Source organism: Thunnus maccoyii, chromosome 14 (genome assembly GCF_910596095.1).
Source record: "Thunnus maccoyii chromosome 14, fThuMac1.1, whole genome shotgun sequence".
NCBI lineage: Eukaryota > Metazoa > Chordata > Actinopteri > Scombriformes > Scombridae > Thunnus > Thunnus maccoyii.
Window position 1 is genome coordinate 19399431 of NC_056546.1, and position 27121 is coordinate 19426551.

At 38.4% G+C, this 27121-nt stretch overlaps 1 protein-coding gene across 3 annotated transcripts in view; it reads right to left on the reverse strand.

Moving 5' to 3' along the window:
• wdr27 (WD repeat domain 27) overlaps positions 1–27121 on the reverse strand; it is a 53184-nt gene that overhangs the window by 6086 nt on the left and 19977 nt on the right. For all 3 annotated transcript variants that reach the window (XM_042432561.1, XM_042432559.1, XM_042432562.1), the window contains exons 18-23: positions 26768–26901; positions 25967–26064; positions 24844–24965; positions 21098–21195; positions 13389–13491; positions 10524–10622 (exon numbers count right to left, since the gene is read on the reverse strand). In XM_042432561.1, the coding sequence (XP_042288495.1) occupies positions 10524–10622; positions 13389–13491; positions 21098–21195; positions 24844–24965; positions 25967–26064; positions 26768–26901 (654 nt within the window). The remainder of the gene's footprint in view (positions 1–10523; positions 10623–13388; positions 13492–21097; positions 21196–24843; positions 24966–25966; positions 26065–26767; positions 26902–27121) is intronic.

The window sequence follows — 27121 nt, forward strand, 5'->3', positions numbered from 1 at the left end:
GTTTTAATGTTCACTTTGCTGATTGCAAAGAACCATTTGCCTTGGTTTCCCACTCTGATTTCCAATTGTTGGGTTTTTATTTAACCTTTGTTTGAGCAGGAAACTGCCATTAGGACTAAAATCTCTTCTTACACAAACAAGGTGGTAAAAAAAACAACAATAACTATAACTATAAATTAGTCAGTGCTTTAATTAACAGGGGGTAGCCTGAGCACACAGAGATGCTCGGATGTGCAGAATGAGGCATCTCCTCAATCACAGACAAAAAAGTAGAACAAACAAGCCTTTTTCAATCAAGCTTCAGCAGCTTCTGAGATAAAACCTCAATTTCAGCTTAATTTTTGTTCACAAGTTGCTCACTTTGAGGCTTAAGTGAAAGTCACCAATTAAAACTCCCAAGTATCTATATGAAGAAACACAATTATTTAGCAACGAAAGTAACTAAAAACAGGGGGTTCACTAACTTTTCTTATAATTTATAAAAAAAAAAAATACATCAGCATAAATTACATACATTGTTTTGTCAGCGTTCACAGCAAGCACATAATCCACTGAAAAAATAAAGGAAAATGAGTGGACACTCCACTGTCCTTTTAATGAATCCACTTCAAAATAAGCTGATTTTTGGGAAATACTACAAAGACGTATCCACTGCTGATGTGGAACAATGTAATAGGAGCTAGCAAGAGCTTAGGATGAGACAAATCTGAGTAAACCAAATAGAGCACAGCCCCATGAAGTCTATTTCTCTAGTCTGACCTAGTAACCTGTATCTCTGAACTGAATGTTGATTCGCCTCTGTCTTTACTTATAACCCTAAAGCTTTTAAATTCCAAAAATCACTGGAGGAAATAACTGCAGATACAGTATCACGACTGACTTGGTTTCAGGCACAACTCAAATTGGACACAGTCTAGCTTCCCTCTCATAAATCTAATCTACAAAAATAAATAAATACAAAGAGCATATTATTTTCTGTAGAAAATTTGCAAGTCTACTTTTATGGTTGCAGATTTAGGTCCAACACAGGGGAGCTTGCAAAACTTTACAGAGGTATGCCACATGAATTCCCCCAAGATTTTACAAGACAACAAAGTGAAGTGACAGTAAAAGTTGGGATCTCTCATTACAGAGTTAAGTACAGGAATAAACCTTAGGGAGTGAACCGTGGAGGTAGATCTGCCGCCTTGATGGTCTTTTAAGTAATCGGGTGGAAAACCTGAGTGAAAAATGAGTGGAAAATATGCATTGCATTATCTGTCTGTGCCTTGCATCGGACGGTTCTCACGGCAGTAAAACATCTGGCCCTGAGATGTGGCCTAAAAAGTGAGGTGAGCACAGGTTGGGGACACATTTTGGTTGTTTTTTTCATGTATTGGTAAAGACAAACCCACAGGCTCAGGAAATACAGCAATGCTATCATTATAATATCACACGGCCTTTGTCTTAGTTCATTTCAAGAATGATCAGCAATTTCCCAGGACTTTTTGAACTTCTAATATTTTCTTTTCTTTTCTTTTTTTTTGGCTATAAACAAAAGACAAATAAAGTGGGATGTGTATGCATCCATTACAGTCAAATATTAGATCAACTGAATCATGGTTAACAAGAAGCAGCTTCACAACGCTGAGCCAGACACATCTCAACATATCGGCACAAGATCAAGTGTCTCAGGAACAGTGAAGAAACACTTTCGCTAACTCTTTATGTTTGTTTGTAAGACTGAAGTGACCTATAAAAGTGTGTAACACTGAAATGATGGAGAAATCTCTATACTCACAGCCATATTATAAAGAGATATAAAGAGAGTCGAAGGTGTAAGATTCTGGATTCTATTAAACTCAACTCTGCAGCATCTTGAAATAATTAGAAATCCTGACGTTTTCCCAGACACAAAGATTCTCTCTGACACAGACTGAACTGTGGTTTCCCATGCCTAACCACTCCACGAGGCTGAAATGTTACATTAGGAGGCCGTCAAGTATCTCAAGCTATCGTATGAGGGATGTACAACAGGAACCTGACAAAGTTAAAAGTACAGTAAATCTGCAGCAATATAGGCCGTGTCAGCCACTTTTTAATAGTTGCTTACAACTGTATCACACTTACCTAATCATTTTATTAAACCATGAGACATGGCATCTGTAGACTACCTCTCATTTTAGAAGCATTTCAAACCTATACCATCCCAGGTAGCATACGGAAGCAGGCCATTTCAGGTAATGAAGCCGCACTGTTGGCCTTCCTCTGGCCCAGACAGAATGGTTGTGAAACTGAAATGCCCCCCCAAATAAAATAGCAAATATGGCCCAAATATCCCAAATCAAATGTGGGCCTTTTTTGGTAAAGATGCAGTGCTCTCAGGTATGTGTATTCTGTATGTGGGCCAGTTCCAGTTTATCTGGTTTGTTCTTGGTTGACATATGGCTTGCTTGTGGCCCAGATCTGGGAAACAGCAGCGGACTGCCCAAGTATCATCATTCCACGTGGTTTGTGGGCCTGATGAAAGTGTCAAAAGTGTTGAGTGTGGACTGGATCCGGGCCACAGCAATTTTGATATCTGGGATGTATCCTGCCATGCAGATCAACTGATTTTATATGTATGTAAACTTTTCAAAGTATCAAATGAATTTTGATTGAATGAATTGCTTCCTCAGGTTGCTTATTTGTCATTAACATAAATAGATTATTTATCATATTTTACTGGAATTACTGGCGTAGTGTAATTAATCCTTCCCAATTACATCCAGTAAATGAACGTACCTGATGTAACAAATGAAGCAACTATGTAAATATAATGCAAATACCTACTTGTTAATCATAGACATTACATCTCTGTCTGTGGTAAGAGTTTTTACATGATTTCATTGAGATGTGATATGTCAGAAGGGGAGACTTTGTCTTAAAGCATTACTAAATTTTGTCATTATCTTTTTGCCTTCATTTCAGTCAAGAGAGTGTGTGTCAACATAACACCATGTAAGTTAGCTTGCACACCAACATATCAGCCAGTTAAATTGGCTTTTCAAATGTTTTGACATACGATACATGAGGATAAATGTAATGTCATTATTTTTGGGTGAATTATTCACTTAATCTTGCAGTCAACTTTACCCAATAATTGACATTCATTTGAGGAGACCAGGAGAATGTGTCCAAAAATGATATCACATTTACTGGGCATCTCTTTATTAATACAGCCCTCATGTTTGATTTATAGCCAGTCTGAAACAGAGTCATTATATGTATGTAAAAATCTTGCCAAATGAGTCAATAAATTTCACTTTCAGTTTTATTTCAATTTGATAATAATTGTTAAGGTCTTCCTCCTGTTAAGAGCTCCTAGAATAAATAGGCCAGTGAATGTTGATTTTAGTTACTGATGAAAAACAGGTCTATCCCTCTGGGTGAGCAGACAAAAAAGTAGTTGTGCAGCGGTGAGTTCTCATGACTGGCCCAAGCAGCTGTGTGCTAATTGCATTCAAAAAATTGCTTGACAAACACTGGATAGGATGGTTTGCCAATGCAGATTTTTTGTGCAATAAGAAGCTGTAATTCAATAAAATATCTGTGCTTAGAATAGAATTTTTAATCAGACAGACAATTGCCCGAATAAACATACAGCCTAAATATATAATAAGTATATTGAAAAGCATAAAGCCCACTAAACCCCTAATAAAAAGGCAAAAACAATTGGCATCACCCACTAGCCCGGGTACTGTACCTAACTAAACACTGATGCCACAGCTCTCGTCTAGTCCGTGTAATCCTTGTCAGCATCAACATAATTCTTAAGCTGGGAACATATTTATTCGTCTTTATTTAAACTCGAAAATCAATTTACAATGACACTGAGCAAGAAAGAAGAACAATCAATTAAAACAAACTAACATATAGATACAATTAGTAGATAAAGTAACAACAAAATCAATTAAAACAGGTACAAACAGAAGTTAAAAGGTTTGGGATTGTGGATTTAAAATGACCAAGAGTTACCATTGAATTAATTTTTAAAGTGCTTTGTAATGTGTTCCAGGTGGATGTTGCAAAGAAGCCAAGAGCAGTTCTTCCAAGCTCTGTATGAACACGAGGGACATGGAGCTTGAGCCAGTCATTAGTCCTAGAGTAATGTGGTCCAGTGGACCAAACTAGCATGGAAGTAATATAAGAAGGCTGCTTTCCAATAAGGGCCTTGTAAATAAACAAATACATATGCTAATCCTCTCAGAGAGAGAGGACCACCCAGCCTTTTAGTACAGGATGCAATAATGAATGTTATAAGCATCACCGGTAATGAACCTGAGTGCAGAATGGTAGACAACATCAAGGGGCTTTAAAGTCGCAGCTGAAGCATGCCTGTATAAGATGTCACCATAGCCTAAAACTGATGAAAAAGTTGCCTCGACAACAGTTTTTCTACAATGCAACAGGAAGCAGGATTTATTCTTATTGAAAAAGCCAATCATTTGCCTTGGTTTACTCACCAAATTTGATACATGATTTTTGAAGGATATTTTCTCATCAATTCAAATGCCAAGGTATTTGTATACCAGGACTCTTTCAATATTGGTACCACTTTTGGGGTGATGATGAGGTTATCCAAATTAATATTTTGGGCTCCAGAGAAAAACATAAAATTGGTTTTGTCTGCGTTTAAGACTAACTTATGGATATCGAGTGCAACTTCTAAATCAGCAAAACAGTGCTGAAGATATTCAGACTGTACAGTATCCGCGGTGCAATAAAAAATAGTATCATCAACGTAAAGATGAATATTACATCCCGTTACAGCAGAAACAATATCATATATATAGAGTAAACAGAACAGGACCAAGGACTGAGCCTTGTGGGACACCCTTTGCAATTTGAACAAATTCAGATTTAACAGTTCCTATTGCTACACACTGCTGTCTTTCCATGAGATAACTCTGGAACCAATTATACGCAACTTTATCAGAACCAATATTATAAAGTTTTTTTAAGAGCAAAGCATGATCAACTGTATCAAATGCTTTTGAAAGGTAAATAAAAAGAGCTGCACAGTGTTTCGTACTATCCACAGTTGAAATGATGTCTTTTAAAACAAGAGTGGCAGCAGTAACAGTGCTGTGCTTGGTGTGTACTTAAAATAGAATGATTTAAGTTGGTCATTTACTAGAGGTTCTGGTATTTTGCGAGGTATGGCAATTTAGAGCTAGACCCATAATTGTTAAGCATAGCTGTTCTACCGCCTTTATGTAAAGGAGTCACATAAGCAGCCTTCCAAACTGTGGGAACTGTACCAGATAAGACAAGAAGGTTAAAAGCATATGTTATGTAGCATACTACAATTGGGGTGACAAGCTTTAAGAAGTAAGGATCAAGTTTATCCTCACCAACTGAATATTTCAAATCTAATGCTAGTAAGGCATTGGCCACATCACTGGAAGAGAAGAGCTGTAGTGTAAAACGAGGACTTGGCATTGCCTGAGAGTCAGGATAAGTAGTGGGCGGAGGGTAACCTGACGTGCCAGATGGTTTGTTACACAGAATCATCTGAGAAGTCATCCATGGAAACTGTTTGGAAAGGGGCAGGCACTTTCAAAAAATACTTGAACCACCTGTCTCACTGTCTATCACCGTCTTACCTTGCGAGGCAGCTAGATTTGCGACATTGATTGGCCTGAACCACCAGTGGTTCGGACACAAGCACATAACTGAAGCCTGATGGATTCTTGCGTGATCTTGTGATGTCATGATCTTGCGAATCCAGGTGCCTCGCAAGGTAAGGCAGAGGGGTCCTGTGAAAGTTTCTTTAAAGAGGTTGCCAGCAGCTAAAAAATCAAACGCAAATCAAAAGCAAAACAAATCTCTTTATGCTCTGATATTTAGGATCCATCAGCTGAAGTGAGAGGAGGAAATGAGAGAAGACTTATGGTTAAGAGAATTCACTGTCTTCCAAAATTTTGATGGATTTGGATATGAATTTGGAATTAAAAGCAAATAATAATCAGCTTTAGCCTTCCTTAGTGCGGCTGTGCATTTATTTCTAAGGTGCCTGAAAGTAAGCCAGTGACCAGGCTCGCCAATATGCCTGGCAAGAGCGCAGGCTTTATTTCTCTCTTTCAGCAAGGATGAGATTTCAGCTGAAAAAAGGGACTTGACCTATTCTGCACCCTATGTTTTTTGAGGGTGCATACTTATCAACTACACAGTTAAAAGACTTACAAAAGTGGTCAAGAGCTAAGTCAACATCGGGGATTTTAACATTATGATAAATGTCACTTTCATAAAGATCAGACAGGATGGCTTGTTCAACAAAATATTTAAAATTCCTACTAATCACCGTCACCGTTTTTTTTAATCTTTGTATTTCTAATACAAGTTGTTGGACAGTGATCACCAAAACCAAGCTCAAATATTCCCGACTGAGTAATTTTGTCATTTCTATTTGTTAAAATAAGTAAATTAAAGCCAACTTAGAGAGGTCATTTAAGTTCGGCCTGGTAGGATCAGTAATTAGCTGTGAAAGATTTAAGTTTTAGATATCTTTTAGATAATCAGAGGCAAAGCTCAGCCTGTTTAAATTAAAATAACTTAAAATGATCATCTCTGAATTTATATATGGAGGTAAAAGACCAGCTAGCTCATCAATAGCTGAGGAGGAAGCAGAAGGAGGCCTGTACACTGCAACAACAGTAATTGAATTATGTGCAATATTTACTTTCAGAGCCAAAACCTCAAAACATTTATCAACTGTGACTGCATTAATAACAGTGCAGGTAAAGGAAGCTCTTGTGTAAATGGCTACATCACCTTCCCTTGAGTTTCTATCCATTCTAAAAAGGTTATAATTATCCAAGGCAACCTCAGAGTCACTCATGGAGGATTTTATCCATGTTTCAAATAAAACTATAACATCAGGATTTGTTTGAGTTACCAGGATTTTCAGCTGGCCCAGTTTTTCATGTTGAATAATGCTCTGCATATTTAAGTGAGTGAAACCTTTTCTGCTCTTAAAGCCTAAAGGACTAAGAAAAGGGTGTGAAGCAGATGCAGACACTGGGGTATTTGTAGGTGGTGGGGATGACAGAGCAGGAACAGCAGGGATTGAGGAAGTGGTTTTAACTATGATGAGATTGTTTCTGTGTGAACTGTGAGCGGATTTTCGTTTTGCACACTGCCTTTTCGTGATCCTAACAGCAATGAATGAATTAGTGAGGGAAACAAAACCAGCACCAGCAGGACCCACACTGCCGGGGACAGGGCTATGAAATACACAGCCAGGATGCTGAGCAGGGTCTTGCTGGGGAGACCATCAGTTAAGACTAAAAGCAATGAAGTTATTAAAATTGCAAATCAATTTCCCTGTTCCTTTCCTGTTAGGATGCCGTCCATCATATTTGAACAGGCCCCACTCAGCCCAGAATGAATCAGTGACTAATAAAACAAAGTCCAGTGGCAGTAGAAACATTTTGCATCCACAGGTGCAGACTTAAAAGATGGCTAAAACGTTTAGAGCTCTTGGTCATAGTGGGAATGGGACCAGACAGGACCAGCCTGGTTTGAATCAAGATGTGCCCATGTGGATATCCATATTTTGAAGGTGGGAAGACTTATCATGCTACTTTATTTAGCTGCAGACCCTCTTGAGCCCTCTAACTCTTTCATACATTTGTGAATTTTACAACTTTAATGTGGTTAAATCTTGGCAGGTTCCTGTAATATGAGATGTCAGTGACACAAATCTGAAGATACTGATTGAAAGTGATTCCAATAAGAGCTGACCTCATGAAAATAATCATATTGCTAAAATTACACTGAAGAGGAAACGTTTTGATTATTTGCACAAATGAATGTGAAGATTTTTAAAGAAAGTAAGAAAAATAATTTGTCAAGGTATAACTGTGATACTACAATAGTAAGTGGTCACAGTTGTGTCCTAATTTACCATGTAAATTTTCATTTCGATAAGATTAAAGCAATTTTTTACCTATTCAACCTACGACACCTGGTGAAAAACAATACAAGTCTGTAGTAACGTCATCCATTGATTCTTTTAATTTTCTGCTTTGGTGGCATGTCCTTTCAAACAAAACAGAATGTACAGAGATTCTGATGGAGAGCGAGCATGCTCTGACTGATGAAGTGTGTCTTCAAACTTTGCAGATCACTGTAATTCAGCCAGTAAATGGTCATGGATCAAACTTTCCACTTTCAAACTTGGAAATCTGAATGTATCTTTGTGCTGCAAAGTTAAACTGAATAGAGTTACACAGATGGACATGCCGATTTAAAACATGTGCCTCGAGTCCAAAAGATAGTCAACAAGAAGCCTCATGAGACATCCACCAGAGGCTGCGATATTATATTTTAAAATGTTTCTTTTGCAGAACAGTTCCAAAGGAAATCATTAACTGGACAATAAAATGTTTCCAAAGGGAATTGTTCTTCTATGAGAAATGCTCTGGAGATTTTGTTGGAATTGGAAGGATGCTGGTATAACTGTAAACTTTAATTTTTATTTTCCTGTAGTGGTAGTTGAAGATAAACAAGAGTCTCTGTTCAATGCCAAACCTTACTTCATGTTTTCTTCAGTGAGACTCCCTGGAGTCACTGAGTTTCTATAGATATTTACCAGTTTAGTGGCAGTTTTAAATTCATTATGGGGAATGACTGGACATCATGAGCCCACTGAAGCATTCAAAACATTTTTGAAATTTGACACTCATACAATATCACCAATACTTAATTCTGCATCACATCCCCTTAGACAGAATGCAGTGGAATAGCATAACATGAAACTACAAGGTATCCAGTGAAAACATAACGAACAGTAGTCAACAGCAAAGGTGGATAGCAGCTGCTGAACCAAACACTGCAGATATCATTTTGTGACTGTGAAACTGCGAAACCAATCACAAGCTGGAACAACCCTTCAGGCAGCCAATCATACAAATGGATCAGCATCATTTACAAACAGAGTCAGATCCCACAGGGTTATGGCACGGAAGAGTGGTAGTCATTATCTGATTGGACTAAAAACTGGCCACCACTGGTTAAACCCACAGAGCGATGTGGGGATATTTATTTGAAATGAAAATGGTATTGGTCAAAGAGACAAACATTTAGACAAAAAAGTGTTTATATGTGCAAGCAGCATTTTTGTTTGGGGTTTATGCACTTTGAAATGCTAGGGTATTGAGGTTTTTGCATGAGAATGTTTGTCTTGTTATCAATTTTAGCACACTGTACTGTTCATGTAGACAGAAAAAGACACAAAGGTATGCACTCAAACACTGAAACACACACACAGTACACACAAGTACACCAATCCAACACATAAGATATCATATAAAGTCGAGATTTGTATTCATTCTTGCTTATATTCCACTTCAATCATTCTATTAAATTCTTTCATGGTTAGTGGTAGAAATTCTGGAGTTCTCTGAGATAAAAGTCCACCCACCCTGAACTGGGATGGGCTAAATAAGCCCTGCTATGTGACCTCAGCCTGAGGATATCATTCCTGCTTTGCAAACACTTGGAGTGCAGAGCAGTTAGAGACCTGTGTAACCAGATGACTTTATGTAATATTTGATACAGTGGTGTATATATGACTTTGAAGATAGTGCTCTATTTCTTGTACTGCATCCTTCATTCATTGTTTGAATAGCAGTACAAAAATATTTATAATACATATCAATAATTGCCTAATAATCATACACAATTTCAACACTTACAACATCAAGTTTTGTTCAAGTAAAATGCTTTTCTTCATTCCAACTCCTGAAAGAATTCATGAAAGATAAAGAAATTTCTTGGACTGAAGATAGGAACACATGTGCACGACCTTTGACCAACACTGTCTTTCACTGTGACCTTGTATCTTTGCTTTTAAACATTTTCTTTTTCACTTAATCTTTCATACTTGTTTCATACCTGAAATACTTGAGATAGAGAACAATATCGATTTGAACACTGAATAGTAGTGTTGTAGTGGCTGGGGTGTGCAGGGAAATGACAGTCCATTGTTTATTTTTAAGGTCATTTTGTTAAACAAGCAGGCCAAGTGTCACTTGAGAGTCAGAATAAACTCTCAGTGGATAACCATCCATCACATAATAATTAGGGGTGGAGTAGACACATCAACACTGTTTCCAACTCTCAAATTCAAAATAGTATTTCCGCATGTCACCTGGGGTGTTTGTGCAGAGTTAACATTGTTCAACTTCAGGAGAATAAAAACAAATTCTTGTTTGACTTCTGCTCTCTCAGGGGTTATAAAGTGACTCTGTCTGATACCTGATGTGAGTAGATTCCCAAACTGAAGGTAAGACACTCACTTAAGCTGTACAGTATATTTAATCTGGTCAATAACTACTCAGATGTTGAGAAAAAATATATGTTTCTTTAGATATGATAATGAGATTGTCCAGTTCCATGAGATGGACCACTGAATGCAAGATAAAGGAGTAAACTGAAATAGAAAATACAGTACCAAAACCAAAACAGAAAAAAGGTAGAGGAAGACAGTTTCTCACCTCTGGTGTGGCAGGGTTGAAAGCCACACTGAGCACTGTCTCTGAGTGTTTTTGAAGTTTGTGGAGGTATCTGCTGCTCCGGATGTCATACACGTAGACCTGCAATGAATGAGATGGACTAAATGAACATAAGTAGACATAAAGTGTAGCCATACAGTGATGTACAGATGTAGGAGAAGAACCTATGTCAATTCTGTTAAGGCTGACCCACCTTGAAGCTCATTTTGGGTGCACAATACATACAACACACAAGTTTAAGTAAACAGGTGTTTGAACTGAACAAGGAGCAAATATCAAAGGTTGCACAACTGCATACAAAGTCAATGGAAAAAGACAAATGCGGACAAGAACAGATGTGGATTCACTTTACACACTGCTAAAGTTAAAAATGCTTCCTGTTTAAGTTTTGAGATCAGTCCAGACACATACACAGGGACGCTCCACAAACATAGTCGGCGTGTGTACAGCTGACATCTGTGCTGTCACGTTCATTGGCTGTTTGTGGCAAATAAGCGTGTTCAGTATGAACACCTGATGATTACACGTCATAGTTTACAGCAACATTTATCCTCTTATCACACTGATTAAAGCTTTTTTGATTATCACCGGGAGTTTGTGATTATGTTCAGAGATTAGCTAAAGACATACTTGGCTCTTGTTGACATCAGTAATCAGACACATAAAATTATGCAATATCTGTGCCAGAACCAGTTATCCCAACTATGGACTAAACCCAAATGACTCTGTAGATAAGTTCAATGTATTTAAAAAAAAATATCTAGGGCTGGGAATTGAAGCTTGATACGTTTTGAATATTGTACTTTATCAAAAATGGTCCAGTATTAAAAGTTGCTGCTGGATACTCACATTCTCAGTTTTGTTTCCTGTGATCAGATATTTCTCATATGAATCAGGACCATTTTAGGTCACATTTTCTGTCAGCAAAGTACTTGTACAGGTTGTGTTAAGACAATATTAAACACTGAACCACAAAGAAGTTTCACATCTTTTGTAGAAAAAATGTGAATACATTCCTAAAACTAAGATTCTGAAGGGGTAGCATTTCAGTAGGGGTACTGAAACTCCTGATTTACAGGCTCATCATACACTCATGGTAGTCAAATACTGTGTACTTCAAAATCAAGTTGTCATTGATATGGATTTTAATAAACCCCTGCAGATATAATATTGTTAATTTCTGCTTTGAGATAGTAAAAACCATACCAATCATCCCTTTACTTGTGGGTGTTATGTAGGTGTGGATTATATACTTCCACAAAATGTCACAAGACATATCCATACAGCTTGTGTGGAGATCTTAGAATTAATGCTTAATTAGAAATCTTAGAATAGTAATATGAATGTGTGTTATCAGCTTGTCAGCACAGCAATACAATCAGTGAGCTTTAAGACCCATTCGTTTGCTTCAGTGCCATGAGCACAGATAAAAACAGATGTGGGATGTTTGTTACCAGACGACGACTCATCAGATTCCTGCAGCTGTTTTGTATTACGTTTTTCCCTAAAAAACACTTCAAGTGAGCTCTGTCAAACAGTCCATGGGTCTCCTGTCTAAGGCATATGACGTGTGTAGTGCCTAAAAGGGCATTAGATACTTGGAAGAAAAAGTTCTTTCAAGAATGCTTAAATATCACATGGAACCCCAGATGAATCAGTTTTTTATCAACATTAACTAAGGCAGAGAGCAGGGCCAATAGAGCCTGGGCAGTGAAAACGTGTGAATTGAAGAAAACGCACTTTCTGATATGACAAGAGGGGACATCAGAAAGGCTGAAAATACCACAGATTTCAACTGTACACACAACAGGTTAATATTGACCACACTGAAATGATACTCCACTTAGATTGTTTTTGGCCCTATGTTTTTCTGGAAAATGTGTAATATGAGTCTAGGGAGTCTTTTTAGAATATTCAGGTTCTTTTTTTCCATGATTGCTTTTTGAAATATTAAGACAAGTACAAATGTGTCTGGCGTATAGAAGTCTCAGGGCAGCTACAAATAAATATGGTGTAGCTCACTACCATATACGCTCCTGATTTCCAAGAAATGCTGGAAATGTCCGATCTCGACAGAGATGCTCTCAAATGTCCGCGCTGTGCTGAGTGCCCATAATTAATAATAACTAGCAGCATGTACATATTATTCCACTGCTTTCAACAAGCACGTACACCAGAAGAAAAGAGAGATGGATAAGGAAAAGGGAGGCAGTCTTCCGAAAACGTCTTGAAAGCAAATATAAGGCACAGTCTGGAAAAGCAATTAAACAGTTCTGCTTCAACATGAATGTTGAATTTGACTTCTATGGAAAAAGGCCTGAGTCCAAGTAAAAATCTCTGAGTCAAGCACAAACAGTCTTCACCTAAAATGGAGATGAAACTGATAAAGATAAGCTGCTTTTTTCATGCTGTCTTACAATTTAACAAGGTGAATTAAGATATAAACGTATGAAATATATAAATTATTATATAAACATAAATACAAGTTATGCATAAACTAATTTACTGTAGTAAGTCAGAATGGTTAGCTGTCTATGCCTCTCGATCAACAAAGTCAGTAGGATTCATCCTCTGGGAACCATGAATGTCTGTATAAAATTTCATGGCAATCCATCAAATAGTTGTTGAGATATTTCAGTCTGGACCAAAGTGGTGGACCAACAGAGTAATACTGCCATCCCTAGAGCCATGTAGCTAGCATGGCTAAAAATGATTGACTATCATAGATTTAAATATTGTCATATTATTGTTATGGGAAACCTAAAAGTCTGACCCATAACTAAAGAAGTACATGGGAGATTAAAACACACACTGTGTAAGGAAACCCTCAAAGTATTTACAACTTACACACATATCCTCAGAGCCAGAGGCAATGAACCGGCCACATGGTGAGATGGCTGAAGAGCATGGATGGCAGCGATTAAGGTGGTTCTCATAACGCCGTACACACCTGAGGAGGAAATGCACATAATGGTGAGAAATGAAAGCAAAAAAGAGACAATACATATCAATATATATAATTTCTACCTGCCTCATTGCAGTGGTCATATTATTAAAGACTGAAATAGAAAGTAGCATCTTTAATAAAAAACAGTACTACTATCTGATAAACAAAGTGCATGAGTGAAATATCTTTGGTTTGGAAATTAAGTGTTTCAATCAAGTGCAGTCATTTTTATATTGAACTGATCTGTTATCCCATATAAAGGTCGTACAATGGAAATACAGTGTCTATTAGTATACCTACACTGGCAGGAACAAAATGCTACCCTTCAGAATTCACGTTTTACAAACATCTGAACCAGTTGAAGACAAAGAGTTAAGCATGACTCAAGCAAAACACAGGAAAGAGAAGGTAGTAGATGACGAATAGCCCCCTCGTGCAACTGCTGTGCTGTTTCATTTGGTTTGCAACAGCATGTAATGTCTTTACAATGCCACTAACAGCTAGCTGAGCTAGGGTCTCTATAAGGGCTGGCATTTTGGCAGAGCAGGCCTTTGACAGGATCTGGTGAGAAAATTTCTTTGACATTCAGATGCTAATGTCATTAAGTCTGGCTAAAAGTAGGTCATATTCACTGGTGACCATAAAGGAATTCGATATACCCAGTTCCAGTGAGTTATTGAGACATACACGAGGTAGACAAATTATAATAAAATGTGGGTTAATACATTTTTTTCTGAGCAATAACTAATGAAGCTTATAATGCTGAATTGTTGTTGAGTATGTCTTGAGTCAACTCTATGGAATTTTTAGTTTTTTGTGGTGTTGTATTGAATGGTATTACTGTATTTTGTCAGGTGTTCCTCTCATGTTTTCATTACGTTGTCACTGCCAGCTAACTGCACAATCTGCCCATACAGCCCTCGAGAGCGTAAGTTACAAAGTCTCACTGGCTGAGCATACAGCCCGTCCTCAAAAGAAAAACGATAGTATAGGTCTAAAATTGAGGCTGCCAAAAACAACCTATAGTTATGTTTACACCATCTAGCGGCTGTAGTAATTATGATCCAGGGAAGTGATGCAGTTCAGATGATGTCAATATACACTCACCAGCCACTTTATTAGGAACACATGTGCAATCTAATGTCGGGACATGTAAAAAAAAAAAAAAAAAAAGTAACGTTGTACTGTTTATTGTTGCCATGATGACAAAGGTTGCATAACTTTAAGGAAGTATAAACCATGTTTCAAGTGATCATTTTAACCATGGGTGTATTATAAGAGCTGGATATTGTGCCGCTACTCAGCCTTGCAGCCAGTTTTTCCTAGTGGCCACTCGCGGTTTTGTAGTGAAAAATACCCCTGCAGCCCAAAACGCATTTTTCCCACAGACCAACATTGTAAAAGAGATGTGTGTAAAACTGTTGACAGGACACCTCGAACTGCAAACAAGGTTAATTATGATTCTTTCTATTATGACTTTTTGATCCATGGAGGCTTTATATTTGTAAAACTTTCTTCAAGCTGAGAAAAGCAATTTAAAAATCCATGATGTCATCACAATGTAAAGTTAATGGGTCGAGCAGGAACTTGCGGGCGGGGCCAGCTGGAGAAACACTACTGCGTATATTCAGTGGGCTGCACAACGCAGAAGCAAAGCTGGAAGCTAGAAACTTTTTTGGCGTATGCGCGAGGCAACCAATTCATATTGGACTGAATAGGCCCCATTTTCGGTCCGGTATCAGTACCAAACCATGATCTTTCCATAAGCCTAACCAAGTGTTTCTTGTGCCTAAACCTAACCAGACCTTAACCACAGCGTTAGCAAACCATAAAACATAATTATTGTTATTTATTATTGTAATTATGGTTTTGGAAAGCCGGAGTGCATTATACTGCTGCTACAGTAGATGGCGTAAACGCAACTGTAGGTTGTTTTTGCCAGCCTGAATTTTAGACCTATACCGCCATTTTGGATGTGTTGGTTCATAAGGCTGAGTGAGTTCAGTCAAGAACCTAGATTGTCAGGACGATGCCGAAAAAGGGCCTAACTGAAAAACCAGTGCTGGAGGGGTATCCTTCTTAACAGACTTGATTGGACTAGAGAGTGGAGGCAGCTATCATCAGATCCAGCAACACCATTAACTAACACATGCTTGCAAGGTTTCTACCAGTATCAAGACCCAGCTACGTTTATACATTCATGTTCAAACAGAAAAAACAGAGGCCAACAGATGAAAATTGAGAACATGGTGACAAAATCTCAAATGACTGACAGCTAGTGCAGCCCAAAATCTAGACTGTGAAAATTTTGTTGAGTCTCTGAACCCACTAAAGCCAGGAGATACTGGATACTGACAAAGAAAAATGTTTTTAACTTACAAAATACTTTTGCCTTACAATTGGTTTACCTGAATCTAAGAATATATTAAGTATGTTAAAAAATATACCCACTAGGGTTATGTTATCTTCTCTGTGAGAGCTACTCATGTGATAAACTGTGTAAAATCTGACCTTTTATCATTAAGACTGCATAGCAAGATGGATTTAGAAGTATCACAGAAGTATCTGTGTCTAAATCCCCCTAACTACATCTGGGCATTCAGGTCTGCAGCCGAGCTGACGCAACCTGTCACTGTAACGCCAACAGCAGCCAGTTTAACAAGTTAGAGTAAACACTCATCTGGTTTTCTAGGTCAGAATGTGGATCTAATGTTTTGACTGGGGGAGAGGACATGCTGGGCTGAATCCCACACACACATCCTCAATGTTGAGTGATGACTATCCGGCATTCGCCTGATGACTAACACAGACTGCACTGGAGGGTCGATCCTCTTGAGTGTGAGCCTATAAGGTTACTGAATCCACCTGGGTATTCAGTGTCAGTCATCAAGGTAATCAGCAGGCTAATCATGGCTCATTATTTGCAGCCAACATATTTCATCCAATTTAACTGTGTCAGTGCAAATCAAGGGAAAGCCTACTCTTTCTTGTACTATTTGATATTCAGTATAAATACATTATTGATCTATTTAGGCTAGTAACAATGAATTGCTCAGCATGAATTCATCAAATGATGGAAATTTCATTTCACTGAACTAAGGACAAGCAGACCACAACGTGTTTTCTCTCTCACTCCGATTTTAGTGTCTGAGTGAGTATGATTTTTAACTATGTAAATGCTGGTGTGTAGACCCTGCACAACTGATAAATGATGTCTTGCCACATCATTTGGAAATGTAAGGAGTGGGGTCTTACAGAAATAAACTGTAACCATTGCAGTAGTTTACTTTGCATATGAAACTCGTAAAGTATGTCAAGCTTTCAAAAATCATTTCCTTCATTAATAGATCTTTGATGATAGACGTGGGTATCAGGCATGTTTGTGCCTCTGTCTGAAAAGGAAGGGGCAAGAAGTTCTGGTAATTCTCGGGTAACAGAGAAAAATAAAATGAAGACTGACTTAACCAGTGTCCACTGAGTGAAATGTACATATCCCATTGTGATTTTTCTGGAAGTTCTCCAATTTGATCAGAGACAGAATGCAGCATTAACCTCAACTTTTAACCCAACTTAAAGCTTTTGTGAATGTGAGTAAATATATGTGTCTAATAAGAACACTGTTCTATCACCAGTAAGGTATAATGGCCATGCCCATGGCCATATACAGCCATTAAACACAAATGTAGTCTGTCTGTCTTTAGACTGTAGACTGTCTTTACCCAGACAGTAATTCATCATCAGTGTTTATGGACAAGCATAATAAGGTCATAAAATTACTCCGTTAATGACATTTTTCCGATGGCAACATAATTTATTACATTTTTATTGATAAAATAGCAATGGCCCAACAAAATTGCGGATATCCAACTAAATATGCTGCTTATTTAATTAGCCAGGTTTTGTGAGAGAATACTTTTGGTGCGGGTCTCTAGATTGCCTACGTGATTTTATGCCTGCCAGCCAAATTTCTATACACGTAGGTATAACTTAGGCTAATAAAAACAGCTTCATTTCAATTATTTTTTCCAATAGCTAAGAATATGGATCACATTTGGTTTTATGTGCCGAGGTTTGGAACTATCCACTGTCTTTTCAGAGGCAATGCCTCAGTAACTCTGGCTGATCCACATATCTTGCTTTGACCAGTTTTTATTGGAATGTGTTCTGATTAGCTTAAGCATACTTTCAGTATGCTGTTAATATATTGAAGCTACTTAGACTCACACATGTATTTCATCTATTAGGAGTTTCAATCATATGTCACAAAGTTTTGTTTTTTACAACAGGTAAAACTTTTTTCAGGCGTTTTGTTCAAAGCAAAAAAGTATATGACATGGTCAGGCAATGCATAGATCCATTTAGAGGACAGACCTACAGTATACTGAATGAAATACTCTGACTGATTGTAGCAATGATAGCAATGACATGAGCATCTTATGTAATCACACTATTCCAAGAATTTTTATATTGCCTTATTATGTCGGGGGGATTCTGATGAACACAAAATCTGGTATGTATTTAATTATTTCCATTAGCTGGAATTTTTATATTGCCTTATGTCATGAGGGGATTCTGATAAAAACAAAACCTGGTATGTACTTAATTACTTCCATTAACTGCAAGCCTCAAATAAAATAAAAGAAATAGAAAGGCACAAGCCAGGGTATCACTACTGGGAGCAGATTTGAGAACACTCATGAATGATGAAGATGAGTAAACCAGTTAGGTACAGACTCACTCACTGCATCCAGAAGACGTTAAAACTTGTTTTAAAAAAGTCTTAATCAATAACATTCTGAATTAAACATTGTTTTTTCTGGAACTGATGATGGAAGTTGCGAATGAGTGAGCCATCTCGCCTCCTTCTCATCTCTGTTGAGAGTTGCACATGTGCAGTACTGATTGGATGGTATGTACAGATCGGGTGGTGACACGTTGCTAGCCTCAGAAGCTAATTCCCAGCCAAGCCAGTAGCTGTTCCAGTGGGTTGCTAGCCCTGGCATACTAGTTATTAGCCTCAGAAGCTAATGACCAGCTAAGCCAGCAGCTGATCCGGTGGGTTGCTAGCAAGCCCCCAGGAACAGTGCTAGCCTGTGAAGCCAAGTTGACATAGCAGCCAAACCGCGTAATTAAAAAAAGTAATTAATTATCAAAAAGACTTTTCCCCATAGACTTATATTGTGAAAGATACATCTGTAAATCAGCAGATAATTTTTTTGGAGCGTCACAACCCCCGTGAAATGACTCACTATCAGAATTTGATCAGTTCAGTCTGATCACATTTTGAAAGTCTGGAAGAGCTGCATGATTGAATTGTTTTATCCCCATTCAAATTAGCTGGAGGGTTAAACCAGAAGTAGCCAGCTTGGTCGGCGAAAGTCACCAGTGTGCTTGCTCTATGGGCCCCACAGATGCAGAAAAAATGCAGAAGAAGTTGAACTTTTTTGGCTTCATGCGCCACTGAGCAACTTTATTCATAGGAATTAACGGGGCCCCGCCTCCGATGCTGTATCCAGTTCTCTTTATATGTCCATGGTTGCTAGCCCTGGCATGCTAGTAACTAGCCGCAGAAGCTAATGACCAGCCAAGGCAGTAGGCGATCCGTTGGGCTGCTAAGTTAGATGCATGAGTTACCACCTTGGCCGAATGAATAGTCGGCTTCTCATTTCTCACTGCTGGCTTCTAATTTCCCACCACCGGCCTCTCAGTTACCAGTGCCGGCTTATCATTGGCCAGATCAGTAGATGGCTTTGGCAAGGATATAGCCTCCACCAACTTCTCAGTAGTCTTAATTTTGTCCCTTACCCTGTGCCATAGTAACAAGAGGTAAAATTATTTCAATGTCAACTGCCTCAAAGAAACAGCAACTGGAAAATTAGCAGAATCTAGAAAATTAGATTAAAATACAAGAAAGAACACATAAACAGTTTAAAAATGAGAAAGACCTAAAAGCTCTACAAAAATGAGGACAAAAATCATGGATGTATTATAAGAGCTGGACAGGGCTCTGCTGCTCAGCCTTGCAGCCAATTTTCCCAGTGGTCACTCGCAGTATTGCAGCAAAAATCCCCCTTTGGCCCAAAATGCATTTTCCCCATAGACCACCACTGTAAAGTAGATGTCTGTAAAACTGTAAAAACTGTACAGGACACCTCAACCTGCAAACAAAGTTAATTATGAATTTTTGATCCATGGAGGTTTTATGCTGCACAATGTGGAAGCAAACCCAGAAGCTAGAAACTTTTTTTTGGCCTGAATACATGACCCCTGGTATCCAGCTCTTATAATACATCCATGACAAAAACTAGATGAGCTGTTGACATATAAAGCAAAATGGGCCCCCTTAGATTTCCTGGTCTGACTTGCTGTGAGATGGGGACACAGGGAAAGCAAGCTGTTGGCATTCCAGGAGATAGACACTGTTAATTCTGTATCTGGCTGAATAGAAGAATACTTTTAAAAAAATCTTTTTTTTGTTTGTGCTATTCTCTTGAAATAATGTTTTTTCCCTCTTAAGAACTTTTATTGGTAGTTGGAAATGTTGGATGTACTTTGTGGTCAAGGAATGTTCAAGATTTCTATGTGATCAATGTTTTATTTTGATACTAAATTAAATTAGTTCAAAAGCACACACACATACACACTCACACACACACACACACACGCACACAAAGAAATAAACAGAAACATTAATTCAGGGGAACTGTAACTCTTAGTGGTTAGTGCTAGCTACAGAAGTTTATCAAAGAGGAAAATAAAATGAGCAGGGCTGACAAAATGAAAAAATGTTCCTACATATTGTTCTCATGCATCCATATGTTTCATCTCAGAGGAACTGCATCTGCTGAGGGACGCTTGCTGACAGCTCTCTGAACCAGAAATTGACCTGGAAACCAGGCACAAATATTTATCAGATAGCAATAAGGTTTTGACGGAGTCTGGGATGAGGAGTTAAACACGGAAGCAGTCTCAGACGTGAAAGAATGAAGTACTCAATAATGCCGTCTACTGGGCCAAAAGGAACATTTTGAAATCCAAGAGAGCCTACTTGAATTATCCTCCTTATATGGCTATCTGCTACTAAGGGCCGAAGAAAATTAAACTCAGCTACGTACTTTGGAAATTGAACAATTTCGGAATTCACTCATCAACTTAGGAATGTTTGTGTAAGAAACAATGATGATTTAATTTGAATATAAGTTACCTGTGCACTCCCAGTAAAAGCAGAGGTATAAAAAATAACAATGGTTTCTTATTTGATATGTTTGAACATTTATTGCTCTCAGCTAATTTTGATGTATTTGATGAAGAAACTCTTCATCCAGTGGAATCCCTGAGTGGAAAACTATCACCTATGTGTCTAAAATATAAACCTATGAAGCATTGAAGCTTCTTTGTCTCTTCTTCTGGGTAAGTTACCACACTGTAGTGCCACCCAGACTTAATATTTTCCCTCAGAAAAGCCTGAGAACACTGAGGCACAACTCACTGCCTTTACACGCCACATGTGTCTGTATCTGTTTCAATGCACTTTTCTTGCCTGAGTTTCACACATTAAAGATCAACTTTTTACAATAAATCCAACATAACAAAGTATCTTAACACCAACCTAAGTGTACGAAGGTCCCAAATCTTTACACCATCCGTGACTGCACCGGTAAGGAAGAGGTTGTATGAATCTGGAGCCTGTGTGCTGAACATGGAGCCCTGTGAAAAAACAAAAAATGCCTAGTCAGCCCATGCTTGACTGAAATAGTTTGTAAATTAGCTTCTCATATTGTCCAGTACTGGAAAATTCTGTTTCCGTATATCCTGTATTGGCAAATAGTTTTAATATTACTATTCCAGGTCCCACAATCATTCCTGTAACTAGAGGGAAAAATTAAAGACAATGTAAGTATAGTGAGGCTGAAATGGGTGAAGTGTTACTAAATTTGTCGTTGTTTTCCATCTTTTATCCACCACACTGAGGTAGGCCTCAGCTATAAATATATGGAGTTTCCACTGCATGTCTATACATGGATTCCGATTATGACTTTCACACACAGTTATCAGATGATGCATACAAGTGAGAGAGTGTGTGTGAGAGAGAGAGCGGTCGGAGTGTTTTGTGTTTAGATTTCCATTAAGAGTGTGAGAACGGGAGCCTTAGAGGGCATTTCCAGTTCCATTTTCCGAGAAGTCCTCTGCTCTGATGAGTTCCAGGTGAATTTTGCAGAGGAGGCGATGGAAATTTGAAGTGGGAAAAGCTGCTTCACATGCTGCAGTTCCTGATGTTTGGTCCGCCTCAGGACGACAAAGCGAGGGGAGGGAAGAGTGATGTTATGTGTGCAGTCTCCAGGCGGGGGCAATCCCTATGATCCACAGGTATTAACCCTGCAGCACCCAAAGGCCGTCGGGCAACCAGGCAGAGGACCCCACATTGACGCAACAGCCAAGCTGAAACAACACACCATAGGCAGCCCACAATGTACGGCACACAATAGCTGGCGTGACAAAGACCAGGCACCTCTGAGTTTAAGGAATAAAGTCAGCTGTGTGCAAGGCTGCATCAGTGGGTTAATGCATTTAATCCATGCCACTAGCTGTAGTTTATCCAGCTAATCCGGGCTGCCCTGAGTGTCAAGCATGCACAGGTCAACATGCAGAAGTGAGTAAAGTCAATACTCAAGGGTCACTGGGTACAAGCCCCTCTCTTACACACACACTTCTCTGTATTCCAGTAAGTATCAAAATTTCCATAATTTGTTTGATCAAAATTAATGGCTGTCTTTGTATTATAAAGCTTGCAAACATTAATGACTATATATGAAGAGGAACCAGGACCTTCACTTCTCCGTAACTAGTGCAGCGCCTGTTCAAAATGTGCCTGTTGGGAATGGGACAATTTCTCAGTACCTAGAGAGAACAGTGTCCGTCCCCTAAACGCCTCTCATGCAGACCATTGGTAGATGCTACAATTTACCGATGCTCCCTAAATGCCTTAGATGCAGGCTATTGGTAGACAATACAATTTACCAATGTACCCAAAATGCCTCACACACAGGCTATCAGTAGACACTATAATTTACCCATGTTCCCTAAACGCCTCACATGCAGAGTATCTGGAGACTACAATTTTGAGTTGAGCTGAAGTTGATAGGATGAACTGTAGTGCCTGTTCAAAATGTGCCATAGACATCCTGCACTATGTCTTGAACATGCATAGAAAGTTTCCGTGCTTCAGGAACGGGAATAGAGCTTAACTCTCTAAACTTTTTCAATTCATTCTCTATGGTAGTTCTTCTTAATTTGGATATAATCCCACCTCTGACCACAATGTGGGTTGCAATGGCAGAGTGGCGCTGTCTGTATTTGTCCGTATACCTTTGTTTAAGAGGTATTTTTATATATTTCTGAACATGCCTGAGACATCCAGCTCTAAGTGTTGCACGTACATGCCAAGTTTTGTTCACAGTAACATTACACAGTTCAACAGTAGAGCTTAAGTCTTAAACTTTTTCAAGCCATTAACACTACGGATGTAATCCCACCTCCGACCACAATGTGGGTTGCAATGGCAGAGTGGCGCTGTCCATATTTCCACTCCTTGACTCCACGGGCAGAAGGAGAAGCAAATCAACTTTGTAGAAGCAACATGAGGTATTTTTATATATTTCTGAACATGCCTGAGACATCCAGCACTAAGTCTTGCACGTACATGCCAAGTTTCATTCACAGTACACAGCTCAATAGTAGACCTTAAGTCTGTTTTCAAGTCATTAACACTATGGGTTGCAATGGCAGAGTGGCGCTGTCAGTATTTCTGCTCGTTGACTCCACAGGCAGAAGAGGAAGGAGCAAATCAACGTTATTTATGAGGTATTTTTATATATTTATCGAGAACCGCTCATCCAAACAACTTCGCACATCAACATTGCACTTCCTCATTTCCCCTGCAACCCACCTGCCAGGTATGAAGTGGATTGGATGAACAGTTCTCGAGATATGTGAAGGACAAACTTACATACATATAGGCACACAGACAGAGATTCCTTGCTTTATATATAGATATGTGATCTGATAGTTATACAGAAATGTAAATAACAGCAGAAACCCAGACTTGCATGAATTTATTACTGATATTTATACACACATTTTGAGTGATGCATTCACTCATTCTTCATAGTACTATAATGGCTATGGACCTAGGCCCAAGCTGTCTACTTGTTAGACACTAGCAAATTAGGCCCATATTGGTTCAAGACATTGATGTGGGAGTAAGGCCACATAAACCCAAACTGCATCATGGAACAGCATTACTCCAAGGCCATCATCCAGCCTGGAATCTCCTCCTGCCATCTCTATGGCAGTCTTAATCCTGATTCACCAGGGATTTACATTCAAACACTCAGCAAGATGAATGATACTGATGATGGCATGTCCTGTCTGTCTGCCTGTCATGGAAATATTTGGGTAGTTTTTTTTAAACCATGACCTTCTTCATTCACAGCACAAACTAACACTTTTATTCCCCTCAAAGACGATCTGCGCCTTATGTAACTCTCGCAACACTCGAAGATGTCTTATGTAATACTATAACATCTGCCAAATAGTAGACCCTTCAAGGATAAGATTGAGGATGGGGCTCACACTACCCATTGATGCCAAGCCAAGCAAATTCTTCACTGTGTGGGTCAGGTCTAAATGTCACTCAGTCTGCCTGTGGCGTGATGGGATGTCTTTACTTCTATCCATTCACAAACGCTATCAGCTACGAAAGAGAAAAACAAATCTCTGACGCAGATTTGACAAAAACCCATAAGCCTCAGAAACCTACGTGTGTGACTTTTTGAAACTATAAGTTTGTTATTCAGTAATTTAAAATGACTTTAAAGGTAAGTGCTGTTTTCACGACATCAAAGTGTATGGTTGAATGCAAACTGTCTGAGATCAGAATGAGGAAACATTGGAAGAAATATTGTAGAGTAACAAGTATGAAATAATTTTGCATTTTAGAATCACACTCAATGAATGTGCTCTATTAATGATGTAAGAAGGTAGAGTTGAGGCTGCAGACTGTGTGATAAAAACAATGGTGATATTTTAATTTTTACTGGTTATTGTATTTCATCGGTCACAGTCACAACTGTGTAACTTTGGAGTAAAACTTTCTCCATAGTTTCCAGTTTTCCTATAAATGCCACTTAATCAAACCTATCCACAACTATTTCTCCAGTGACCACTGTTTCTATATCAATATAAAGGCTCCGACCTTGAATAATCAAATGCCATGAACACATTTCTCACACTTTTTGTGTATCATTTCCCATATGATGTTATATTATTTATGTTAAATTGTTTAGATGGCCTCACCTTGTTCTGTGTAATGCAGTGGATGGCTCTGCTGTGGGCATTAGGCAGCTCTGAGGCAACTGCACCTTTGTTCATGTCAAATACTTGAATGGACCGATCTGAACCACACACCAGGACGATGTCTGACACAGCTTTTAAGGAAAGTTATGGCATCTATTATGTAGGAGCTGTAGGCATGACAGAAATGCAGTTAATGCGAGATATCTGAGTATGTATAATGTTAAATCAGTCTTCTCAGACATTTTTATTTAGTAGTCAGCATTCCAGGACGTAAAAGAACATACATGTAGTGGTGCCATGGTGGCTGAATGGTTACAATGCATGCCATACACAGTAACCACAGCTTCTCTGGTTCAGGTCCAGTACCTCTCTCTCCCCCATTGTTACCTCTCTGCCTATTCACTTTCAACCATCCAATAAAGGCCAAAATGCCAAAGAAAGCCACTAAAAAAAGAAAAAAAAGAGATTTGAAAGAGATTTGACTTTACATGAAAAAAATATTATTCCAATTTAGAAATTCATTATTAATATTTGTCTTCTTGGTTTTATTAATGTACTGTATGTATATCTATTCATTCATTTATAGTTTATCTCTATTGAACGCTTTCAGTTCTCTTTTGAAAACATATACACTGTATAGATACAGTGATACTCAAATTAACTCTTATAATATATACAGAAAATTTAGCAAGTGAGTTATTACAAATGTATACAATTCATAGATTAAAACTTAATGTAATCACTGGATATCTATTTTTCACAGTACAGTAGTGCAAAATAACTCATGACAGGATCTAACTCATCCAAACACTGCGCAGCTCAGCTCAGCGGATTTATTACAAAGTAAATGCATGATAAACCCTAACAAGGGGCTGGAATGCAGACATTCATGAATAATTACAGACACCTAAATGATTTACAGGTAAAATCAGCCAGTGGAAGCCCTGAGGCAATGTGAAGATTTTATGAAGCACAGACTGATTGCTGTGGTCGATATGGAAATGAGCCAAGGTGCTCCAAGTAAAACTACTGAAGGGATCGGTTTACTTTGTCCTCCACAGCATTAAAGCTGTCTCAAATATAACACTCACTGTCTCAAGAATAATAATGAGAAAAAGGATACAAGAGAAGAAATCATTGATTGCAGACAAGTCCGTAATGTCTGTTCCTGATTTTGTTGGGATGCATCCTGCCATTCTGATGAAACTCCGTTGCTGATATCTAAAATAAAAAGAGAAAGTTGCATTATTTTCAGAACCAGTGAAAGTAACCATATGATCTCCATTTTAACAAACATAATCACTCTGCACACCAATCAGTCTTCATCTCTCCCTTAGCTTTACAAGCTGTGTAGCTCAGCCAGAATTCAGTAAGATTTATAGTCGATTTCTGATTTTGTTTTTACTGACTGATGACAGATCATCTGTTTGCCTTTCACAAGATGCATCATACAAACAACTACCTAAAAGAAGAAAAAGAGGAATAAGCAACATGCACTGCTAAAATATGATCTGGAAGCCCTTGATTGTCATTTCCCTGGCTTCCAGAATAAGCCCTGACAGCTTACAGTACACAGTCAAGCAGTTTGGGTGGTAATGACTGTCAGCAGTGTCTGTGGTAGCAGCTAAATAAAGCCAGGCCCCCATCAAATTACTAACAAAGCAATCTAACAAAGCCTGCCTCCTAAATAGATGACATAAATCTTAAAACAGACCAATCCTTTGATCTATAATCCCCTTTTTGCCTGCATTGCAAACTTGTTGAAATCAATGTATTTGCAATGGAAGTCATTATTACAAAAAAAATAAAACCCAACTTTCCATCATGCATGACAAAGAAAAGTATCAAATCCTCACATCTGAGAAGGTGGAACGAGCAAAACAGGAGTACATGCCAAACTATTCTGTGTGTACGCACTAATTACATTTTGATGTCATCGCGTGTGACGTCCACATTATACGAGTACAAGTACAGAGAGTGTCCAGATGCCAGAAGCAAAAATTTGTCGAGGTAATAAAACTGGGCACTTCTGATGGGTTTTGAGAACATGCTGTCGCCCTAAAGGAGGAAAGACGACAGACAAAAATCAAGATTGAGACATTCATGATGCAGGAAAATATGTTACTAAAATAAAAATATAACCTAGGATGACTGGAAATAGGAAGAACAACTAGTAACAACACATTTAATAAATGTTTCTATTTATCGTCTTGTTTAATTATTGGAAACTTTATCGACCATGATTTAGACTTAGACCTTGGAAAAAGTTTGGTCTGAT